Source organism: Anser brachyrhynchus, assembly GCF_964034855.1.
Source record: "Anser brachyrhynchus genome assembly, chromosome: 2".
In the NCBI taxonomy this organism is placed as follows: domain Eukaryota; kingdom Metazoa; phylum Chordata; class Aves; order Anseriformes; family Anatidae; genus Anser; species Anser brachyrhynchus.
Window position 1 is genome coordinate 60,785,485 of NC_137695.1, and position 20,033 is coordinate 60,805,517.

Consider the following 20,033-nt stretch of genomic DNA (forward strand, 5'->3'; position numbering starts at 1 on the left):
TCTGCTATTCTGATCAAGTAGACCCCAAAGGCTTTTCATGTGTTATGCCTTCCCAAAGTCATCTTCTTTTTGTAGCAAAAAGTATCACTCCATACATCTGTACACCTGCAAATTTTTCCTGTAAATCTGCAGTGCGCAGACTGCAATATAAGAGACAGAGCTGCTGCACTTTGCTTACACAATGTACCTTAAAAGACCTAGCAAAATACCCTACATGGTTTGCCAAAAAGTCATCTAGATGTGACTTCTGTCATGTAAGTACATGACAGTTTCATGGGCAAAAACCAAAAGTAGTTAAAGCTCTAACATATGTGAGAAAGACAAGAATAAACCTAATTGCTACACTACAACTCTAAGCTAGTTTTGGATTAACATATATATATATATATACACACATTTTTTAAAGAAAGCGGCAGATAGTTGATGTATTTTCCATTTCTTGAGGTCTTCTGGATAAGACACACTGTAGTCAAGCACATGAAAGGAGTAAATTGGTGAAATTCGGTGTCCATACCTGTAGGAAGGCAAACTATACAATCTAATGGCCACTGCTGACCATAAAATGTTTTGGTCTAGGTTTTCATAAAACAGGTTAAGTCCAATCATTCTTTTCACTCATAGGAGGCAGGGCTTGGGTCAAAGTGACATGGCGGAAACACAAATGAGGATTAGTATACTCAGTATCCTAGGGATTAAGTAAAATTGTCTAAATGTTTAAAACATATTTTTACATTTAATGAAACCAAACTTTTTAGCTGACAGTGGATTCTTTTTCATATCCAATAATTATTAAAGATCATAAAGATATACTTACAATTTATGGGTGTTGAAGTAATTTGGCTGTTTTACAATGCACCCGAGGCATGCAGATATATCTTTAACAATCACACACTCTGAACTCTGTGAGCACCTGGTCGTGCTTGTTACAGAGTGAGGACCTAAGAAAGTACTTTTTAAGTTACTGTTACTTATATAAAAAGAAGTGGCAAATGCATTTAAACAGAGAAAAAAATCTTTAAACGAAGCTGAATTCTAGAACTGTGACCTTTGGTGGGAAATTAATGAGTTTATTTGGATATTCAGGTAATGCTTCAACTTTTCTTTTCCCCATGTACCAGCAAGGTGACATTTATTGTTTAGTTTACTCTCCATAAGAAACTGTTATGTTCAGTTTAAAGAAAGTCCTAGTATATCTCAGGACATATGGAGCAAAATATAAAGAAATATTCTTCAGTAGAAATATAATTACCGATCAGCACTCAGCCAAATTCAACCACAATTGCACTTGACTTAATTACATTACATACAGAGTAGAGAAATGTCCTCACTTGTCCACTGAAATATTTTTATTTCATATCCCAATACCGCAGAATCGGGTCCTGGAAAGAAACATGTGATGCAAGAAAAACAACTTTGATTGCCACATACGCACACAACTTAAAGAAAGACTTGAAAAACACTCAGGTCTGCCAACAGAAGAGTCCAACTGAGACACTTTCAATAGCAACCACAAAGAGCCACTGCCTGAGCAGCACAGATCACTACTTGTCCCTGTCGGTGCTGTCATGACAGCAAAGCACATATACACTTACTCTGAGCCTGGTGGGAAAGACTTCCACTGTTTCTTAATTTCCCCCAATAACTGAAGCCCTAAATGTTGGTAAGAGACAGGTGGCTTTTCTTCCTTAAAAAATTAACTTTAAAAGTATTAGCTGTGGCACTAAGACCACTCCAGAAGGTATAACAAATTTTAAAATATAGGGTAGAAAAATGCTCTGGACACATACAACAAAAGAGAAAAAAATATTAAGAGGTTCGTTGTTTATGTTCTACTTTAAAAGAAACCTTAAAGTTTTCAAATAACTGTATCATACATTAAGATACACTAGCCTTTTCTACATAATCCTGAAACTTGTAACATAATCCTCTCCATTCCCACCATGTCTTTTCTCCTTTTGCAGTCTGTATGAATATATTACTTAGATATTTATTAAGATTTTTTAAAGTACTTTGAGGATAGCTAAGTGAGCTGTCATACATCATTTCTGCTGTGTTTCTGTAATGGTCCTGAATTCCTCAAAATTGAAATCAGGTCTGTGAATGTAAAAGACATAAACAGTCAACCCTGATGACTAAAAAAGGCGAATGAGGTAACAGTAATGCCGGTGAAGCTGTTTGTCTCAAATGTACCATAAATAGTGAAGTGAAATTAAAATTTTTCAAACATCAGTTATGCACATGCGTGCACATACACACGCGCGCACACACGCATATGAAAAAGCTGCCTGATGAGAAGCAGACAGGATCAGAAGTTCAAGCAGAGGTTCTTGAAAATAAAATAAAACAAAAAAGAATGTTGGGCTTTTTTATGCTGTTGTTGTTGTTCCTATATGGTGGGATCTCCTAGCTGCAGGAAATGATGGCTTGTAGTACAGACCTCCTTAATTTCCTGCAAACTCTCCCCAAGCAGAAGTCACTTTTCTGTGGCATATATCTAAGTCCTACTGAAGCTTCCTCTACTTCACTCACATTAAATGAACAGAAAAAGATAGTATATATCATTAACAGCCATATCTGCTCCCTGTCTTGAAATGTAATGAGCAAACATACAGAAACCCCACTGTTATTAATGTTAATTAGTCTTCCCTCTACATGGAGAAAATAAATATAAATACATACATAATAAATAGTAATACATATTTAAAATAATACATAGCATTTTTACAATAATTTGTTCCTTTAGAATTCAAAGTATTTTTAAGCTATTAAGATCTCAAAAACTGCAAATGATTAATAAGGTGAGACAGAGAGTGATAGATGATTTGTCCAAGATTAAGAAAGAAATCTGTGGCACAATAAGGAAGTACTATTAGATTTCTTGCCTCCTAGTCTTATTCCTTAAAACCATTCTTCTAAGAGATTGATAGCAATTAGTCTCTATGGAACCAGGACATCATTTAATGAATCATACAACAGGAAAAGGCTATCTCAAAAAAAAAAAAAAAGTCTTTCCTGTTCCAGTAGTATATTTGTAATGTACAGTGACAGGAGAAGACCGGAAAAAAGGACATTTCTCCTGAGTAGGTTCATTAATTAAAATAGATTGCCTGAATTCAGTCCAAGAAATCTATGCCAAGGAGGAATCCTGTAGTGATTTTCCTGACTGAGCCTGGATCAGTCCCCCAAATACATTATCACAAGAGCACAGAAGGAAGTCATGAAGCCAGGTATGAAACTGCCCTCTCAGAGCAATAAAGACATCCTTGATGAAGATAATGCGCCAAAGGACAGAAAGAGTGTTTATCAGCTGAGGAAACTGGGATAAGGAGAACACAGAATACTAACACTAACAAAACTCAGAATAGCTGTTTTGTCTGGAATAGGTGTTTTACAAGATTTCTACAGTTACATTATTTCCTGTTTGATGAGAGATGATTCCAAAATGTAGGCTTATATCCAAATCCCCACTTCACTAAGGCTTAGAAGGGGTCAGAAATAAGGTTTCTTTCACAGAGTTTCCTGCTAGTTAATAAAGTAAATTCTGTGAAGGTTGATTTGTCTGTGACAGCTGAATGCCTTTTTTTTTCTGATTTTTTTATTTTGTCATTCTAGAATCACATTTGACTACAAAAAACAACTGTCAACTTTTAAAAGTCAACATTAGCCTCTGCATAATGCAAAAGTTGAGAATATTATTATTTTAATTTCCTAAACCATATAAAAGAGATGATAATGGAGACGGTTTGGGCAAGACTGCATTGCATCCGTTAGCGTCTTTTTTTTTTTTTTTTTTTTTTTTTTTTTTTTTTTTTTTTACAAAATCACTGTGGGTTGGTATCCATTACACTCCACATAGCTACTCAGAATAAATTACTCAGTGGCTCCCGGAAACCCACATGCTACTGCTCTTTGGAAAAGTCCATTACCCTTTGGCAAAGGACCTCAAGACTATTCCAGATGCTAAAGCTTCTTGAAATTTTGTCCCTTCACTTAACTGTATTGTATCTGTGCCATTCAGCATCATCTGCAATCTGGCACTCTATAAAACATATCTTCCCTATCATTTTTTGCCCTCAAAAGTACTTTGTGCTCTACATTTCTCATTTTCTTAAAAATATGTTATTCGTACAAATGAGAAATCTTCCAAATCTTTATGGAAAGGGCTAAGTCAAGAAGAGTTTTGTGAAGAGATACTAAGGTTAATTACAGAATAAGAACATAAACCAAGTTTGAAAGTACCTCAAGAGGTCTCCAGTTCAAGCTCCTGCATGAACCGAGCTCAGGTCAGACCAACTTGCTCAGGGCTTTATCTAGTCATTTATTAAAAAACTCCTAGGACTGAGCCTGCACAACCTCTCTAGGCAACCTGCTCCATTGTCTGGTTTCATGGTGAAAAAGAGTTTGCCGATATCCACTCTGAACTTCCGTTGTCTCATCCTCCCACTGTTCACTGTTGTGAAGAGCCTGGCTCTTCTCTTTGATAACCTCCTTGTAGGCTGCTGTACAGGATCAACCTTTTCCCAAGGCTGATACAGACCTCAGCCTCTCCAGCTGAGGTACTCTAGCCCCTGACTGTCCTGGGGGGCACCCCCTGAACTAAAAATGATCAAGATAACTTTAGAGATGGAGCCAGAAGAATCTCATCAATATAGTCCTGCAATTGAATGAATCAGTCCTGCAAAGGCTAATGAGTGCAGTACAGTGCCAGGTCTTTGGGACTCAAGCAAGGATCTCTCACAGTATTGCATTCTGTATAGATGATATATGATAATTCAGTATAAGACAAATAAATGTATCTGTATATGACAAGTTAGCTCTTGAATAATTTTACAACATGACTATACTGAATTATCCTAATGACATTTTCCAATTAATACTAGAAGAAAGAGATATCAAAACACAAGATCTGTATCTCCTCTATCATCAATATGCATTTTTGAAAGCAATTGAATAGAAATATACTATTTATAATGCAACTTCTCCTATTCCAGTTCCATCAGTCACAGATACCTTAGGATGTGTTTATCAGCAAACAGTATATCAAGCTGGGAATTGTAAAAAAAGGCAAGGGGGAAAGCATTGACCTGGTGTGGAAAGAACCAAATTCAGTAACCATACAAGGAGTATTCAAAACACATTTAAGCAAGGGAGGGGTGTGAATCATCAAGTCCAATGTTAAGAATGTAGCCTGCGTTAAAGTCAATGGCAAAATCCATCAGGATTTCAAAAAACATGAGAATTCATATACAGACTGGAAGCCACTCTCAAAGTGAGGTTATGCCTGGAGAAGGACTAGTCCAAACCAGTATGTTAGAGATAGAGCCATGCCAGCATGCTCACTCTCAGTAAATGTATGTCACTGCACTTGCAACTTTCCTTGGCAGATCAAGTCTGACCTCTGTCAAGAGCCTCAAGAGTGATGTCCAATTCAATTAATACGTATTAAAATCTTGTTTATATGGTTAAGAAATAACAGTTATTCACTTTACTTTGGGATCAGAGTCTCTCCAGTCTCTTTAAGGAGAGGTATTTTTACTCTGCTCAGCTCCAACATTCACATTAATATCTTTATTAAGCAACCCTGAGCCAGTAACTGAGAGCTTAGTAAAGCCTTTCTCTGCCTAATGTTCAAAGATAATTACATCAAAGAAACAGTTTTTACTAATTTAAACAGTCATTAATAGACCATTTATCTGCTGGAGGCCTTCTCAACACACTTTCTTCTCTACTCTTCAGATATATCATTGACCAGGACAATTCCAGGATACTTCCATTACCTACCATCAACTGTAGCCAAACTCCTTATGCACTCCAGTTTTGAGACAGAATAATGCTGTGTCTTTCCATTGATATCAATAGGTTCATTCTGCTCACACTGAATGAGTGTCCTTCACCCTTCCCTCTCTTGTCTCTCCCCTCCCTGTCCTTTCATGCCAGGAAAGGAAGGAATTCTCGTTTTCCTGCTCAAATATCCAATAATCATTACAGCCATCTGCTTCAATACAACGAACTCTTCATAGAAGCCCATCTAAATGGCAAATCATTAGAGATTAAGATGATTTATTTTTGTTTTGTACAGTGTCACTTGTTTGAGTTTTAGTAAAATAAAAAATAACTAAGGATTTGGGAAGTACTATGACTTACCTATGTGAAAACTCCCTCTTGCCAATACTCTCTATCGCTGCTGACAGACATTAGAACATTCCTTTCATCTCCTTCCTCTTCTTGCAGTTCAACCTATCCCCTTAAGGAGTATTTGCTTTCTCTAAGATAGATTATACATTGTATGCAACATGAAAACCATACACACTTTTTCTACCATCTGCAAGGCTTTTCTGCCCACTTCTTAAAAAAGAATTAAATCAAACCCCTTATTACTCTTTCCATTTTGTATAAATAAAACAGGATTACTTTTCTGTTAGAAACTAAAAAAAAGGATTGGTATTGCCAGATATGTGCATCTAAATTAAAGAAGCATTTTTGAATACAGTCAAACAAATTTCCAAGCCTAGGGGGACCAAATGTGGAATGCAAACTGTGATAAAGAGCAAATATGAAGCATACACATACACACACACAAAACATCCCCCTCTATTCATGCAGAAAACATGATCTAATATGGGATCAATTTCTTTCAAATAATTCTTTCTGCATCCCAGTGTGATTCCAGGATGTGCAAATTAAGATAAATTTTATGGGTCAAATTCTTCTTACCACTACATGTGCTCAAGTCAACTGAAATTGATGACAACTGGATGCTGTGTCAGAGGGTGAAATTTGGCACAGAAAGTTACAATATAAGGAGAAGATGTTATAAAAATAAAAGTGACATGGTGCTCTGAATGAGGGAGGAAACAATTCTCAATGTGGCTTGGGAGAGAGAAAAGCATAGAGAAGCAGGAAAAGTTGACCAAATAGCTAGTAGATTGTCAGATAAATCTCAGTCATCAAAACAGAGTCAACTGTGATGATCTAAATGAAGATTTACATAACAGCCCTTGATGAATTTAACCCCATTCCACAGCTAACTCCAATGGAAGTAAAGCTACAGCAACTCCAAGTCCTGATCCACTCAGTGCTTAAAAGATTCATTCATTACTTCTGTATTATTTGGAAATCCAAAACAGGTATTTAAGACTTCATCACTGCAGAGCTTTATGTCTGGTTTCATTAAACAAAATACTGTGATGAAACCTTCAGTATGAACATCCCTCCTCTTCCTTCTTTCTTCTATTTTTTAAAACAGAAATGTCCCTAAAAGAAGGCTGTGTAACTTGCAAAATAGAACTAAATCAAAAACAGATTCATGTATTCATGCAATGATTTAGCAGTAATATTTCTAGCAGTGGGAGTTTGCAAATATTATCAAATTCATGTTCATGATTTATGACAACTGACCGATGAAAACCAGAAGCTATTCTGACACATATTTTAACCCATTTTTCTGCTACCAGGATGGATACAAGCATAAATGTCTTCCTGGTTAAACTTTTGCTCATTTGAGTGAAATGTGAAGATGTGTCATGTCCTCAGCTGAGTTCCAGAACTATTCAGGATGTCATGTAGCATTTAATTTCAAGCTCCATTTAGAAAAAAGAATTAAACATCTAACCTGGAACGACTATCCTCCCAGCTGTGGGATGATTCATTTCCATCACAAGTCCATTGTGCAGCACCTATTAAAAAGAAATATATATATATATATATGTATATGTGATCAAAAAACTATAACTAGTTCCTAAACTCAAGAGGAAAAAAAAGATACATATCATGTTATTTCAAAGAACATCTAAAAATACAGAGAGCTACAATTCACATAATTTGCTTAATATGTAAAATTGAAGCCCTGATGTTTAACACTACTCTCTCTATATGCTTCTCAATAAATGCTTCTGTAGGACTTTACATGTCTAACATATCTTTAAGCTCCTGTATCCAACATCAAGCACAAGCAACTGTGCTGCAAGCATGTCATACTTTCCACCACTGACAGACAACTGCTAGCAATGTGGAAAGAGAATTAAAACCCTCACCCACTTTCCCTTTTACTCTGCAATATATATTAAAGGCATACAAGCAGCTTACATTCTCTAGTTTTCTGTTACTCAGCTGATTTTGAGCTCTTAATTGATCATGCTATGCAATGCAGTCCTAGTAGCTCTTACAAACATTAAGGAAAGACATCAAAAGTTTGCTGTTATTTCTGTTCTTTAGGGAGCATATGCCATAACTTAATCCTGTGTTTCTCTGTGTGGGATGATTATTCACCACAATTTCCAGTTTCTTGCTATTAACCTCAACCAGGAAAAAAAAATAAATATAAAAAAAAAGGTATGATACCAAAACTCTCAAATAACAGAGAAAAAGAAATTCATAATAGCAAATTCACTATTCAACTATTCAATGGAAATCTACATCCAAAGTCAATGAGTACTCTTTTTAGTTTCCTCGCCTATTGCTCTGACATCCTTCTAACACTGTTAGCTTAGTCACATAATCAGAAATATTAATATTCTCTGTAACTGAAGTATCCTGTACAGATAAGCCTCCCACTAACCAATTGTTTTTATATCCAACGTAACAACAAATCTGATATAAAATAAGAGTGCCTTGCCAAAGATAATGGTTGTAGAAATGAAGGACAGGAAAAGACCCTTAAGTGATCACCTAATCTATCTCGCTTTTCACCTTCCATTGTGAATAACATCAGCAACCTTGACTACTAATCATATGTATTGGTCTAATTATTCTTGAAAATTTCCAGTAAACAAGATGACAATTTTCTTAATATAGCCTGTACCAGATTCTCCTATTCTTAGCATTAGAATTTTTTCTCCTAATACAGAATCTAAATATCTTTGCTTTGTATTAAACATCTTCATTCCTGTTTTGTCCCCAACTGGATACAGAAAACCAATCAGTAGCATCTTTATAACATTCTTTAACATACTGGAAGATTGTAATCACATCCTCCTTCTGTCTGCTCTTTCCTAGACTAAACAAAACTAATCCTTTTAACCATTCTTTCCAGGTCAGATTTTGTGAACTTTTTATCTGGGTAGAATAGCATCTTTAAGAAATTCCCATTCTTGAACAGGTGGAGTCAAAAGGTCAGGTCAGCTTTCTCTTAGCTTGTGGGGTACATATACTTAGATGACATTTAGAAAGATATTTCTGATAAAAGATGTTGCTAGAAGAAAGTCTGTTCACTGGTCTAATTGTTTGGCGCTGTACCAAATCATTAGTTGTATTTCTCTTTCAGAAGGTTAACACCAATTTTGGTAGACATTCAAGCAAGACATTCAGATTTTTTTTTTCCAAATGACAGAACTGGAAAATGTAATTGCTTGTTTTAATTCATATTTAGAATCTTTCCAGTTACACCCTTAATCAAACAGTGTTGAAAGTTTAGCCTTCTTTCTCCATAACGTACTTGTATAGGTTTTCTTTATGCATTTTTTTGAATTATTTATGATCTGAATGCAAGAAAACTAACTCAATTGAACTTGAAATCAATAGGACATTCAGGCGCACACCCACTTTAGACTGCAAACTAAAGGCTGGGCCTAAAAATGACATCATTTGGTTAAAGAAAAACACATTCTCTAGCAACTAACTCAGGGTTCAACAAAATTCATGCCATTCTGTTCCAGGTCCCTACAATCAAATTCTGATTTTGCAGACTTATAATAATTTTAAAAGATTTCTTTTTATTAGTTTCAAATTCCATCTCCTTTTTCTTTACAGAATGAACTAAGAAAAGACTTCTGTATCTTTGAGGATCACGAGTAACTTCTATTCCCTTTTAAAAAGAATTAAAGATGCATTCTAAAACTTCCTTTCCATTTTCATGATAAGTATGGTGTTGATTTTCCCTTTCATATACATTTGATCTAAAACACTGAAATTCTGTAACTCTTGTTACTCTTCTGTTTATTTTCTACAGTTATTACTGATACAGATCAATATACTCAGATCTATCTTCTTTGTTGAAGGACTCAATGCTTATAACTTAACCTCCATGCAGTGAGTCTGGCCAAAGACCGATTTTTTCCCACATCATTATACCATTTCAAAGAATTGTGTATTTCTCACTTCATGTGTTCCACTATTAGAATTCTCAAAAAGAAAGAAGAAAAAAAAATAAAAATAGAACGCTTAAGTGACTCCTCCCCATGTTCTCATGTGCATTCTAAAAAATTCATAGAAACATACAAGACTAGAATGCAACGTTCACATCCTTTACCATCAAAGACAAGGGAAGTCTGAGAACAAATTAAGAGATAGAACTTGAAGGTCTTCTCCAGTGTCTTGTACCCCTCCTATGGTTATGATCCTTCTTATGTGGTAGAGTCCTCTATACATTTCATATTCATACACCTTAGCTCAGCATAAGGAATTGATTAATTAAGATGATCATATAAAAGATGATAGCCATAAGTAGAATTTTTTTTATTTTTTATTTTTTATATTTTTTTCCGTATGTCTTACTTTCCAGGCTAGAAATATTCTATTACTATATTACCTGTTACCATTGAGGCTGTGTGAATCAAATTAATGTTTGGGTGGCATTTTAGTCTAAAATCACAGAATCTCTGATCGGTGATTTTGTGATTTTAGACTGACTATAATGGGATCATTGCAAGGGAATCAGAAGCATGGTCTGTCCTTCACTAATAACCTTTTCATGCCATTTCATTTTATTCTAAATACAGTCATCTAGTAAATTAAAACAGGAACCTCTCGTCTGTCTGCTGGTTAATGAAAAGAAAACCCGATGTCACCATTTTTTAATCTTAGCTCAATGACAACACTAGTAGTGTTCCACTGTTATCTGTGACACGTCCATGTAGAACTAATTTTTTCTGTTAAAATACATATTTATGTCTTTCAGCCTGACACTTAGAACTGCAAAGGCAAAGTCTCTCATATTTGCATGAAATAAAAATGTACACAACATAAAATAATAAAAAAATACTCAGCATCCTATTGATGTGAATCGAATATAGTGTTGCTTTGAATTGTGCCATCCTGGTATGTTAGTATGATTCCTACATTAACTTTTGCTAAATAATCTTTTTTCTTTTGTCTTTCCCCTCCCCCCCCCCTCAGAAATTGTGTTTTCTTGCAGACTGAATTTGTAAAATGATATACCTATTATATATACAATGCAGAATATATGTAAATTTCTATCATTAGTTGCTGCAATTCTATTTTGGAATTATTTACCGTATATGCAGACAGTATCATATTTGCTCATGTTATAACAGGAAAATATTGTTCAGTGATGGATAATAATGACGGAAGTCATGTTTTAATTTTGTTTAGCTGGCACATGTTATTGCATGACTTTATTCAAACTACAGCAAATAGAACAATTCATATGATTGTCTCCTAACCTCAGAGAATAAAATAATTTAAAATTATTTCAATATTCTTTTCCTAATATTATACACAAGGAAGTCCACATAGAATCTTTTAAGCACAGATCCTAATATTTTACTTGTGTAAAGTAAACCAAGGGTAATTTAATATATTTCATTGTGTATATTCTCAGTTATTTCATCATTTCCTCTAAGCTTGTCATGAGAACAAGTATAGAGAATACTTATATCAGCTGTTATGAAGCTCAGATTAATTCAGATATAATAACTTCAATGATTAATTTTTCTCTTTTCCCTAATGCTGTTATTAACTGTAAGTTCACAAGTGGTAAAACATTTTATAACAGAGAAATTCCCTTAGCCATCTGCTTTCACAAGGAGGATTAAATATTAACTCTACTCATTTCTGTATTCACACCTTCTTCAAAACCAATCATTCAACTGACACTACTTTTCTGCATTAATATTTGTTACCATTGGACATGTTCAGTTCAATATTTTTATTTTGATTGCAACATTTGAGTCTCTTGATTCTCATTCTAGTTAACTGACATGTAAGGCAGTAAATTAGAATAAAAGAAACTTTAAAAATATATGATTATGATATAAAAATAAAATATGTCTGAAAAATAAATTTTAATCTTCATGCAAGACTTGTAAGGTTGAAAATCTAGATTCAAATAGGGGCTTTATCTTTGACCACTTGAGAGGTAAAACTCATTCTCTACATGTTCACATATCACAAAAAGTGGTACAGGATTCTTTTTCAACTTTCACAGATCCTTCAAGGCAAAAAGGTGAAACCCTCATTTTTCTAGGACTGCTTTCTTCTTTAAAATAGTGAGACATACAGACACTAACGCAGTTGTTTTCTTTGGGACTTATTTGTGAGTATTGATTTATCTAAAGGACAGCTAGGCAAATTAGCACCATGCAGGATATGTCTTCAGGAGAATTTAAAGAAATATGGTACTTCTTGGACACTCCACAACTTACGGATGTTGCATCACCAACAGCTTGATGATTGCTCCCTTAACTGCTAAACAAGCTAACTGTACATACAAAAAGGGTTGGGTGGCTTTTATTTCAGCAGAAAGATTCTATTAGTGAAGTAACAAAAGCTGTGAAACAAATTAATAATGAATGTATTAATAACAAGCATTCATGTTCCTCTCACCCCTCAAAAACAAATGGCCCTGTTACATGCAAAAGAAGTAAAATATTTTATTGTATTATTGATGTAGCAGCACAAAGGCAGGTAGGAGAGAAACAGAAGGTTTGTCTTTTCTCACGTGGGTAATGAGGTGTTTGGCCATCTACGAAATATTCGGCAAATTCTGCAATTATCGCAAGGTTCGCGTCATATCATATGAGTTCATTTCAGCTGTAATGTAAGTGATTATGCATGTAACCAATCACCTATGACAATGTGGTTCCTTTCTGAACTACCAGCAAGGTTTCAAACCCATTCTCGTTACTACCTAAGAAACAATTAACTTCCATATTCCAAATGGAAGGTGATCCTGGAATCAGAAATATGTCAAATATGTTTCCAGTCAAAAAAAAAAAAAAAAAAAAAAAGATTTTAAAAGTTCTAGGTAAGGCCATGCATTCTGCATACACATTTGCACAGATACTACTTTTTCACAGTTTTCACAGTTTCATCTAGAGTTCAGTGGAAAGGATTTCCAGGGACACAAAGGAAATGATGTAAACTTTTTTTTTTATATATGTATTTTTGAAGCCACAAGATAGCTGGCTGTTGGTAAATGTAATTACAACTCATGCCTCCAAACCACACAAAAATAATAAGACTGTTTTTCCTGTACATGCTGAACATAGTGCCACAGCCATAATCACTCCCTAAAGAAGTAAGAGCACTTGTTGTGAACAGAATCTTATATTGGAATTGTATCCTGCATCTTAAAAACACCTCTTTACAAATAAAAGATTTTAACTCATTTGAAATTTGAAAAGGGGATTAAATATGTCTGTATCTCATGTCTAGTTTAACTTGGTGGTGTATTATTTGAATGATGTTAAGAAGCAGAATGTTTTGCATATCACCATACCATGTTCTCCCAACCCCCTTTTTTTCAATGCAATAGTTCCAGTATTTTCAAGACCTGTTGCAACTGAAAGTTATATTTCTAATAATTTTGTTCTTCTGTTTTGAAACATAGCTTCTACCTTCTAATATATAGTTTACATGTTGTATTGTATTAGCAAAACACATCTCTCTCTTCACCTGCATCTACCTCACATGTTTGAAGCATCTCACCATTTTACAATGGAACAGTACCTAGTTAAACAAAATTAAGGTTATTAATAATTTTTTGAATGAGCGAGATCTGCTTGTTTGTTTCTGGTTTCTTTTTAATTCATCTCTTTACTCCTGATCCTCTTATTCTGACACACTAAATTCTGTTAATATATCATAGTCTGTTATGTCACTAGCACCATATCTGTGATACTAAATGAATACAACAGAAAACCACACTTCACTGGAATGCCCATCCTATCTATATTTGCTTTCTGCTAGGCCACTGTCTTATTGATTGCTTGCTCTGGTGAATTTTTTCCTTTTTTAATGGGTATGAGGGGATGTTTTTGACAGAGTCTTTCTTATGCCACAGCTTCACACCTTTTAAGCACATGCCGTGGGCAAGAGTCCATTTTATTGACATCCCTAGGGACTGGTTTCTAATTCATGAAGCATATATCTTTGGTTCAAAGAAATCCTGACCCACATAACCACATATTCAAATACTTCTCTAATTCCTTGATTGCTGCGTCTCTTTCTTGGTCTATTACAGAATACTACAACTGGATTCTGTATCAGTTCTCAGGATTTAATTTCCTTACTTCTTATTTAGTTTCTTTTGTTTGTTTGTTTTTCTAGATTGTTTTTACATTCTCCAGTTTAATGGTGTTTCTATAAACTTATTTCTAGCTATTGGAACTTCAATATTGAACTTCAGTTTTACAACGACCACGAATTTAGCAAAAAAAAAAAAAGCCTGCTAAAATACAGTCCTGAATTTCTTACCTGCCTTCCTGTGTGTCACTTACGTCAAGAATTGCCACTCAGTTTGCATGCTCTAGAACTAAATGTTCCAAAATGGCTATCATTCACAGTGATGAGAAATTACTTCCCTTATGCTTTATCCCACTGTGACATTTGACCAGCTGAAGGTAGTTGAAGTCACCCATTATTACTACCTCATTAGCCTTAGCTGATTCTTTGATCTCCTTCAACATTTTGGACTCAATATCCGTTTCCTGATCAGAAGGCTCAACCGTATACTGCTCCCCCAGCTCTATGACCTAATCTGTCCTTCCTGTTCAGTTTATAGCCAGGTATTACACTCTCCTATTGATTTTTGTCATTCCAACATTCTTCTGTAATGGCTACTATGTCACGATCCTCTTTCTTTGCCAAGAATTTCATGTCACCTATTTTTTTCCTTTACACATCTCACGTTGGTATACAGATATGTATAGGTTTTGCATGCATTTGGGAAGTAGGGGGTTGGCCACATAATTTTTTATTTAACTCTTAGGTTTGACACTATATTAGCTTTCCAGAATTTCTCAGTTGTCTCTCCTTCACTTTTATTGTACATTTCATTCTTGTTCCTTGCACTTTTTGTGTGACTGACATCATTAACAGATGTCTTTAAACAGTCTGAGCCCTCATTTGTCAGCTTTTCCTCAACTCCTGTATGAGAAACTACACTCATTAATTTCCTGCACCAGCGATCTATTTTTACTGCAGTTCAAGCCAACCTGTTTCACAGAGGTTCTTCCTCTTCTTTGTAAGCATTCCTCTTGTGTGTAACCATTTTCCTATGGAAATCCTACTTCTCATCCTTCAGCTGCAATACTGAAAATCTTCTTAAACTGTGGAACCTACACATTAGCCTAAAAGCATTTCAGAAATGAGCAAAAAACTGATAAGACTTTTTACCAAGTTTCCAGGCAATATTTTAGTAGTTTCTTTTTCTGGCACTGAATACGTCCACTACAGTGAACTCATCTCAGACATCTTACGAAAGTCTGTTCATCAAGTTCTGGCCTCACCATCTTCATATCTGAGACTCTACTCAGCAAATTGTTTTAGTTGCCAATCTGAATCAGACAATTAATGTTCTTAGCAATTAGTTTCCCACATCATCTTTCAAACTCAGTAACTGAAGTAATATGACTGATATTTAGATGACATATTAATGTTTTACTTCTGTTGAAACTTATTGCTGCAAAATAAAAATGAAAAAAAAAATCCTTGCTGCTAAGTCAGCCATAATCTAATGCAAAAAAAGAAAGAGACATTAAACAATCCAAAAAATATTAAACAATGAAAACCATTTGTGACAGAGCAGAAACACTTTTGCCTTTTACTAATCATCAAACACATACTCATTCTTGAGAAAAAGTATTAAATTCAATTTATACCTTACAGTCTACGTAAATGTAAGACAGCTGCTAAATACGTCTATATAAATCTCAAATGTTTTCATCAGACATATTGGAAAATAATGAGAGTAAAAGAAGGTACTTTTACTGACCTATTCCAGCAAAGAATAAGGTTTTTAACTATTCTGGAGAAGCAAGTATTTCAGGGGGGTTTATTAGCATATGAGATAATTAATGTTTATAATGAATAGCTGAGAGACTAATAGAACAAGGTTTTGTAACTTAGGACAAAATATACAAAATTGCAAGAACACAGGTCTTTAAGTAACTGCATAAATTTTCTGTTTTACAAGTTTACAGACACAATCCTGATTTCATGGGGTTTCCTGGGTGCTCAAAAATCTGTACCCTCCACAGGTACAGCTCCCTGACAACCTCTTGCGCCATCAGTGTGGAAGTGTGGCAGAGGAGAAAATCTGCCCTTCTTGGTTAAAAAAAAAAAAAGTACATGTACTCTTCAGATATTTTTTTGTTTTCCCCTGAGAAATGAAATGTGATTGTAAAACCACACTTTTGGTGGGTTTGAATGTGTAAATCCTAAGTTCACAGAAAAACTTAAGCAAAGATGGTTGGCTGTACTGCTATTTGGATATGAGACCTGGCTCATCCTGAGAGCAAGATGTGCTGTGGTTGCATTCAAAGCACTGGCTCTGGGATCAAAGAGCCTGTCTCCAGCTGTGGCATATTGTTAATGTATAACACTGATAACTCCAGACTGATCACCTGGAAAGTGCTATAAAAACAGATTGATTTTACTTCTGCCACAGACTGAATACTGTTTGTGCTTCTTTCAGTCAGAATTACCAGTAAGTCAATGCTGGCAGTAGTGTTACAAATCACTGTTTTTCCAAATTTTTTCTGACGTTAGGTTATTTCAAATATTATACTCAACTTGTAAATATTATGTTTACAGTTTCTCTGCTCAAAAAGCATGTAAAAACCTAATTACAAATTGTTTAAATGCAAGTGAATGAAAAAAAATGAAGAAAAGTATCTTGAATTGTTCATGAACATATTATATTTTTATACATTTATGTATTATTATATTTTGGTGTCAAGAATGTCATGCAAAAAGCTTTCATTTTATTTCATTATGATTCAGCTTTCATATTAAACAACAACAGATGTTTTCCTTCGTGGAAACTGACTTGTAAATGCAAGTGACTGTAAGTGTATTCCTAAAGTAGTAATAAGCAATGACTGCCGGGCCTTCAAGCCCTACATATGAAGTGGGAGACTGGTGAGGAAGAAATACTATGAGCCTTTCCACTGCCCTTGTTTGCATACTAATCCCATAAATATTTTGTACATTCATTACATTTGGGGACCATATCCAGACTTGCCTAAGGAGCTGGCAATGAAGAGAAAATTCTGATGGTTTCTGTGGGGCTTTGTAGAAGTGAAGTTTTACAGAAGTACCTTTTTGCTATGTGGTATAGGAATAAGTCACATACAGTTGCAACTTTGGATTAAAAATGCACTGAGGTGTTTCTCCAATATATAGCAGAACTTTTTTTTAACAATAGTGAATAGAAAGAATACTTCTCATAGTTCTGTTATAGAAATCATATTTGTTTTCTCAGATACATATGCATATTATGGCAAGAATACATTTATAGAAAAAAAAAATCTCAGCAGTCAGGAAGCCTCAAATATTCACAAACTTACTGCTGGGCTAAGAGTAAGCAAAGGAACCATTAACAACAGTGCTGTACCATCATGCTAATATATCACTTGGTTTCTGACGGTCCTTAGGGACCTCACCTGTTTTTCCCAGTACAAAGTACATAATCAGTATAGGTTTTCCAATCTTGCACTCCACACTGAGTTCCCAAGAGCCTCCTTTTAAGTACTCCATCCATCTTTCACCTGCCATGTAAGTGTTGCAGTTTATTTATACATCACTCATTGTTTTGTTTGAGCTGGTCTGTCAGCTCAGAGTACTTAACCCTTCCCAGGACCACAAAACTTGCTCATCCACAGAGGAATGCCACTTAACATTGGCACCTGCTTAGTGCTGTAAAGTACATCCAGATGGGAGCATCTCCCTGCAGACACTCAGCATGCTGCAGTCAGATATGCGTTACACTTCTCCTCGTAAGCAGTTTATTCCTGCATACCCTTGCACTGACCTTTGTAGCCCTTCAGAAAGTGAATGGTGATCATGGTTCAAACTATAGCATAGCATATAGGTGTTTCGTATTTTCTCAGTGCTGTATGTCCTCGGCAGTCAGAGAAACATTCATCAACAGGAACTCTGGCGCATAGAGATCTTTTGCGATTTACACTCTGCCCTGTTAACATTGGTCTTCATAACAAAAGCCTTGAAGATGGAGAACTCCTTAACCATGCATACATACACCAAGGAATTGGCATTCAAGAATGCTACTTGCAGGACACATAGAAAAGCATACCCAAGTGGAAAATAGCTTCACATTTTTATCAGTCTCTTCTACTCCTTTCTAGAAATGCAGTACATATGTATTTTTGTCTATGTTTCCATTATTAACATTTAATTTCATGAATTTTATTATGCAACCATAAAATTTCTCTACAATTTGCAGTAGGGCAAAAATATTTGAAGGCCAGCCAGGTATTTCAGAGCCATGACTGTACAAATGAAAGAGGTGATTTCTTTCAGAAACAGAACAGAAAGGAATGAAAAGAAGGGGAAAGGGAAGAAACAGCAAAAAAAAAAAAAAAAAAGGAAGAAACAGAAAAGAGAAAAAAAAAAGAGAAAAGAGTTTTGAAAACACTACATTTCACAGTTGTTTGGTCAATAATGTGCATCAGATGACCTGTGAAAATTTAACTGTAAAAAGTGATTAGTATTTGGATGCTATTGATGTAACTGCGGGGAAGGAAAAAAAAAAAGGTTTTTTAAGAAAACACTTTTTATGAATGTGTAGTGCTTCCAGACTTCCCTTGCTTTGAAGTTAATGATCCTACACCATTAACCTTAACGATGAAAATACTTGTCCTAAGTTTACAAAATATAACAGAAATATCAGTTGTGAGTGCTAATGTACAGAGTAACCAAATAGCCTACAGTAATGTCACTGGCTATTACGCTATACATTTTATTTATGTTTCCCTTACCAAAACACAGTTCAGATAGAAAATACACATCAGCTACTTAATAGAAATTTTAGGAAAGCACTGTTCATTTCCTTAAGTCACAAAAATGTTAGAAAATCAGAAAGTTCTAGATATACCAGTTCTAGATATATTTTGCTAGGTTAAAGGTTGGACCAGATGATCTTAGAAGTCTTGTCCAACCTAAATGATTCTATTATTCTATACCCCTAACAACACGGAGAACCTGATAAAGCATGAAATGCTGTTTCTGCTCTGATCTTCCACATTATGTTCCCACCTGTGGTCAGACCTGTCGTGTAAGAAGTAGCCTGAACTTTGTTTTGCCCTGTAAGATTCCCAGCAAGGACACCTCAGAACAAAGGTACTAGGGATAAGCCTCAATAAACTTAAGGATCAGTAACTTCATGTGGAATTACCATGAAACTGGTAAATTTTCCTGAAAACTCATCTGCAGCAAACAGGCTGAATATAAGCCATATCAGTCCCTTGTGACATGCTTTCTTCATCTCTGTTCCCAGCACAATTATTAGAAATCCAGAGAGTTCAGTGTCTATACAAACTTTCACATGCACTCCAGAAAAACAGCATCATACCTTTTACAGATCAGCTGATTGGAAAAAAGAGCTGCTGAAACAAGTTGTTCAAGAAGCTATAAGAGACGAGGAAATAAATATATATATATATTTAAAAAAAAAAAAAAAAAGGACTGATTTTCCCACTTGAAGTCTTACACCAGGTGGTATGAATAAAGGTATGAAATAGTTCACCTGGATAAATTCACAGGTTCAAATGTTCTGATTTATTTGTGAAGTTACACTCATCTTTAACCCCACACTTTTGTGATGAGGACTTTCTTCTACCTCAACAGCAGTACCTGTTGTGTATTGTTACATAAGTCAATATTGTAATTTGATATAATTAAAAGCATAATTGATGACAATCTCTCATGGCAGAGAAGTCTTTTTTTTTTCTTTCATTTAAATATAAGCATATGTCCAATGTAATTGGAACTGTGATTTGTACTTGTCTACATACTGAAGCATTTCAGAACCTTCATAACACCATTAATTAGCA

At 35.0% G+C, this 20,033-nt stretch overlaps 1 protein-coding gene across 15 annotated transcripts in view; it reads right to left on the reverse strand.

Annotated features, from left to right (window-relative positions):
• Positions 1 to 20,033, reverse strand: part of SUGCT (succinyl-CoA:glutarate-CoA transferase) — a 338,160-nt gene that overhangs the window by 43,649 nt on the left and 274,478 nt on the right. For 8 of the 15 annotated variants that reach the window (XR_013946616.1, XM_080580286.1, XM_080580284.1 and 5 more), the window contains one exon: positions 7,613 to 7,676. The exons of 1 other annotated variant lie outside the window; for it this stretch is intronic. Coding sequence is in view for 13 of the 14 variants with exons in the window: in XM_080580286.1 (XP_080436412.1) it covers positions 7,613 to 7,676 (64 nt within the window). In the remaining variant the exon portion in view is untranslated. Of the gene's footprint in view, positions 1 to 395; positions 515 to 814; positions 939 to 7,612; positions 7,677 to 20,033 lie in introns of all 15 variants that reach the window. 6 more of the 15 variants (XM_080580288.1, XM_080580277.1, XM_080580278.1 and 3 more) reach the window with 3 other exon arrangements.